General features: G+C 37.6%; 1 protein-coding gene across 1 annotated transcript; it reads right to left on the bottom strand.

Annotated features, from left to right (window-relative positions):
* Positions 1–3,354: 3,354 nt before the first annotated feature.
* LOC135100327 (angiopoietin-1-like) lies at positions 3,355–5,105 on the bottom strand. The gene has a single exon (XM_064003164.1). The coding sequence runs from the start codon at positions 4,994–4,996 to the stop codon at positions 3,902–3,904; it is 1,095 nt and encodes a 364-aa protein (XP_063859234.1). The 5' UTR covers positions 4,997–5,105; the 3' UTR covers positions 3,355–3,901.
* Between the last annotated feature and the right edge of the window lie 662 nt (positions 5,106–5,767).

Genomic DNA, 5,767 nt, shown 5'->3' with positions numbered 1-5,767 from the left:
GACCAAAGAAATCTCAATGCCAGTTCACTAGAAAATCAACTTAATTACATTAGTTCATGAATACAGTTCGATTTTACCTGTTTTACTACTTAGAAGGAATTGTATAGAAAAGTATATTACATAAACTCATCGCATCTTTATGTATATAGAATGACACTGTAGGCATATTTGATAATTTTCTTATGTGTGAGAAGGGGACATGTCTGTTGCTGCCGCCTTGGTGACACTTACTAGTTTACCAAACTCTCCATTGATGAAACTATGATCCTACACCAACCTTGGAGTCCCGATCTGGGGAGGAGACCACACATATCCCCAGGTCGGACTGCTCTTCTGACAACGACCCTAAGTGTCTTGACACCCCCCTCAACTTTTTCTTCATTAACTTCTGCAACATTTGCGATCTTCGATCTAATTTTCAATCTGTAGAACACCACCTCTCCTCTTCTAAACCTCATCTTCTTTTCCTCACTGAAACTCAGGTGTCTGAGGCAACTGATAGTAGCCCCTTTTCTGTTCCCTCCTACTTTCTCTATCCTCATTTTCAATCCAAAGCTGGATGTTGCGTTTATGTGCGTAACGACTTAACCTGCTCTTGTGCCCACGCTCTTAAATCTTTCGAATTTTCCACCATCTGGCTACGACTACAGAGTCACTCTCAAACTAAATTTATCTGTGCTGTATTCCTCTCATCTGACTCCTCTGAAATTCTTTGACTACTTAACTTCCAAAGTGGAGCACATTCTAACTCTCTTCCCTTTTGCAGAGATCTCCATTCTTGGAGACTTCAATGTTCACCACCAGCTTTGGCTTTCCTCTCCCTTCACTGACCATTCTGATGAACTTGCCTTTAACTTTGCTATTCTCTACAACCTAGAGCAATTGGTGCAACATCCTACTCGTATTCCTGACTGTCTTGGAGATACGCCCAACATTCTTGACCTTTACCTGACTTCTAATCCTTCTGCTTATGTTGTCACCCTTTCTTCTCCATTGGGCTCCTCCAATCACAATCTCATATCTGTATCTTGTCCTATCGTTCCAGTCCCTCCTCAGGATCCCCCTAAGCGGAGGTGCCTCTTACGTTTTGCCTCTGCTAGTTGGGGGGACCTGAGGAGGTATTTTGCTGATTTTCCTTGGAATGACTACTGCTTCCGTGTCAGAGACTCATCTTTGTGTGCTTAGCACATAACAGAGGTGATAGTGTCTGGCATAGAGGCGTACATTCTTCACTCTTTTTCTCAACCTAAACCTTCCAAACCTTGGTTTAACATAGCTCGTTTTCGTGCTATACATGATAGAGAGGTGGCCCACAAATGGTACTTAAGCCTTCCATCACCAAAATCTCATGCACTTTATATTTCTGTCCGGAACCATGCCAAGTCTGTTCTCCAGCTAGCCAAAAACTCCGTCATTAATAGAAAGTGTCAAAATCTTTTAAGCTCTAACCCCCCTTGTGACTTCTGGCATCTAGCCAAAAATATCTCCAATAACTTTTTTTCTTCTTCTTCTTTCTCTCCTTTATTTCAACCAGATGGCACCACTGCTATCACATGTATCTCTGAAGCTGAATTCTTCGTTCAAACCTGTTTGAGGAGGTTTCAAGACACTTATCCTTCAATTTTTGACTACCGCTTTGGACCCTTTTCTGGGAAGGGCATCTCAGTGGGCTTTTTTAATTTTTTTTTTTTATTAGATTTTTGTTGCCCTTGGCCAGTATTCCTCTTTCATAAAAAAAAAAAAAAAAGAAAGAAAAGGTGAAAGGCACAAATATGGCATGAAAATGTTCAAACTGTGTACTACAGATGGATATACATGGAACTTTGAGATATACTGCGGTAAAATTGACACTTTCCAACATCTAGGTAAAACTGACTCACTAACTGCAAGGTTGATGATGCCTTTGCTTGGCATTGGGATGACTCTCTACACTGATATTTTTTTACACTTCCTTTTTTTACACTTCCTTTCTACTTGCTGATTATCTTTTAGCAAGAAAAAAAAAAAAACATATCTTTGTGGCACAGTGCGTGCATTTTGCAAAGGGCTTCCCCATGAAGTCACAAAGGCAAAATCAAGAAAGGAGAAACATTTTCACTTGAGAATGATATAGGCAAAAAAATATTTAACTAGAAGGATAAAAAAAATGTTCTAACATTATCTACTGTACCAGAACATGATGAGTTGTTTGTTCCAACAGGCAAGACTTCCAGAAATGGTGAAGAAATAAAAAATAGATAAATAAATAAACAAATAGAAATAAAAAATAAAAATAAAAGTGTTCTTGATTACAGTGAGGCTAAGAATGGGCTTGATCTTTCAGATCAAATGGCAGCCATAAGAAAAACAAAATAATAGTACAGAAAGATAGCTTTAGAGTTGCTAACAGCAACTCCAGTAAATCCTTGGTTTATTTTCAACAAGTACATTTCTCACAAGACATGGTCTTTCCTAAACTTCAAAGAATCCCTTGTATTGTCACTTATAACTTATAACTTACTGAAACAGTAAGACCTGGTAAAAGATGTAGAAGTACGAGTATTGGCAACTCTCCAAATGAACAATACTATTTATCAGAAGCAGAAGGGTAAAAAAGAAATGCCAGAAGGAGGTGCATCGGTTGCTATGAGATCATATCTGTAAATGAGGTGGCCTCAAGAAGAGCAAAGGAGGTATTAACATACTGTGGCGTGTGTGAAGGGAAGCCTTACTTGTCTACGCCACAAAACATAAGTGAATTCCATGTTCAGGTTCCCGAAGCAGAAAATATATTTTCTTTTATTCTGGCGTATAGTTTTGTATCTAAATATGCCAATATAAATTGCATTGCCATTTTCTGTTTAGAAAATTAAATATTTTTTTAATTCTATATGATTCAGGGATATATGTACAGTGTGTGTGCTGTTTAAAAAGAAGGCTTGTGATTATGGATAGAAATGTTGCAATATGATAATCAAATGATACATTATTTGTTCATGCACCATGTAATTAAATCAATTGGTTATACACCATGTAAGTATTATGATATCCATTTCATAGATTTATATGCATTGTGGGGGTTAAGTGACTGGTATTTGAAATTGTAGGACAATAAAGATTGGAAAAAAAAAAAAAAAAAAAAAAAATATATATATATATATATATATATATATATATATATATATATATATATATATATATATATATATATATATATATATATATATATATATATATATATATATATATATATATATATATATATATATATATTCAAATGTAAAATTATGCACTATTGATTTGAAATAAAGAAATAATATATAAAATATTTCCTTATCTTTACATCAACTCATATTAACTACTAAAGCATATTATCAAATATAAATTCATATACTGGAGACCTAGAAAAAATGACAAAATAACTAAAGCTGACACACCGGTGGATCATATAACACCAAAAGAGAAGTGCCCTTGACCCACCAGTGGGTCGCATAGCACGGAACGTGTTAAGAGGCTGTTTGTGGTAAGCAATACTTGATTATTTTTAACAATATAGAAAAATAAAAGTTGAAAACTCATATTTGTAACATTGATTCAAGATCATATAAAAATATGAATATTTTCTGAGTATTAACACTAAACTTAGTGTTCAACTAACATTTTACAATAATAACACAAATATTGTTACGTCAAAATGCAACAATGAATTTTCAAGAGCAGATCTTATTATCTGTATATCATTGAATCCTATGAGGGCGTTAACACACATACACACACACACACACACACACACACACACACACACACACACACATAATGTTAAACAAATTTATAAGTAAAAGTCACTAAGTAAAAAGAAAAAAAAAAAATCATGGGTTCGCATACTACAGGCGGTACTTGGACGCGTGCGTGTGCGAGCCTACTACACATCAAGATATATGGGTTTGAATAAAACATGAAATATTGTGTTGATAGGATATCTTGGCCTAATCATCATGGTGCAGCTATGCAGGGAACTTTTACGAAATGTTTTCCACCAGATTCCTTTCCTTCCATCATCGTGTTCACCGTAGCCCAAGTAAGGTCCGTTCAAGTTAGATTTCCCGCAGTCATCGTTAAACCACCACCCACTCTTGTATTCCTGCGAGCAATTGGATGTGGTGTAGTCACGATCGCTGGTGCTAAACTTCATGCCGTGACGGATGTATATTTCATCTTGAGATTCTTCTATTTGTATACTTATTGCAAATTCAAGAGAATCTCCTGCCGGTCCAGAAGAAACGAACTGCATCATTCTGTATCCGCAATGTTCACCTTCTAAGTGAAAGCGTTCGTATTTAGCATAGGCTGCTTCTCCCTCGTGGTCCCGAACGTTGACCCGTAACTCATACATTCGTGTTAACATCCACGTGTATAAGTTTGATATACCCACGAATTGTTGTGTGTCAGGCGAACCAAAGCCTTTGAAGTATTCGTTCCATTTTCTGTCAAACGTCACATCCATAACTGAAGGTCGACGTACCTGTATCACGGTCCAGCCTCCTCCTTCGGTGTCCAAGTCACAGTACACTCTAAGTGGTTTCCTATCGCCTGTGTCCATGTAAAGTGTAAAATATCCAGATTTATTAGTGATTTCCAACATGTCTGAGCAATCAACCACGGTGGCTCGGTATCTAGCTTCAGTGATATTTTGATACAAAAGATTTAATTCATACTTGAGCAAGTTAATTCTTTTCATAAGGCATTCATATGTGCCCCGGAGCATGTTCATCATTTCTTTCAGATTTCGGGCAACGTTTTCGATAGGATTGTCCGTTGTGTTACTGGTATGGATGTCATTCACCTTATACTCAGCACCTGCATACACGTCACCCTTTGCTGTACTACCGTCGTCGGCTTTCAATGAGTCATGTTGAAACCTGTGAGTTGAAAAGGAGTCCATCGCTTCAGCTTTGCCAACTGCCATCGCTATGCGGCTTATGAGGCTTAGCAACAGTACCCAGCTCAATTTCTTCATCTGGAATAGCAATAACGATCTGTGAGAGATAATCCTTAAGTGTAGCAAGTACTGCTTTTCTGTGCCACGTTACGCCTACAGAAGAATGGCCACAGTGGCGCAGCGCAGCAGTAAGTGGACTGATGCATACTGGTTTTGGGCACACCTCTTTAGAATAAGACTTCCGGGAAGCAATATGAAAATATTTCAACTCGCCTTACAATAACTATTTCTCCACACCTAATATTTTGATTCCATGCATGTGAGAAAGGTACACAATTTCTTGAGAACAGGAGTTGGTCAATGGCTCTAAAAATTGTACTGACTTAAGTACGGTATAGCTTTATCCACCAGCATCAGACTCCTCACCCTTTCCATCTTTCCATTATACCATGCAAGAGCCTCGACAACTTGTTGGTGACAGTTATGTGCTTCTACTCGTACATATACCTCTGTAATCACTTCGATGATTGCATTTGCATTTGTAAATTTGTCCTTACCTTAGTCGAATTTCATCTGTACCCATAACCGTATCCGCATAATACGCTTCAAATTTTCATAAATAAAAGTAACACTATGTCTGGATCGCGACGATGACCACAACAACGACGACTACAACAACGACGATGACAACAACGATGACAAGAACAACGACAACAATAACAATGACGACGACAACGACGACGACGATGATGACAACAACAACAACGACGACGACAAGAACGTAGACACCAACAACGGCAAAAACAACAACGACAACGACAATGACAATGACGACGACAATAACGACGA

This window comes from Scylla paramamosain, chromosome 5 (genome assembly GCF_035594125.1).
Source record: "Scylla paramamosain isolate STU-SP2022 chromosome 5, ASM3559412v1, whole genome shotgun sequence".
NCBI classification, from domain to species: domain Eukaryota; kingdom Metazoa; phylum Arthropoda; class Malacostraca; order Decapoda; family Portunidae; genus Scylla; species Scylla paramamosain.
This window is presented reverse-complemented; position numbering and strand designations above follow the sequence as displayed.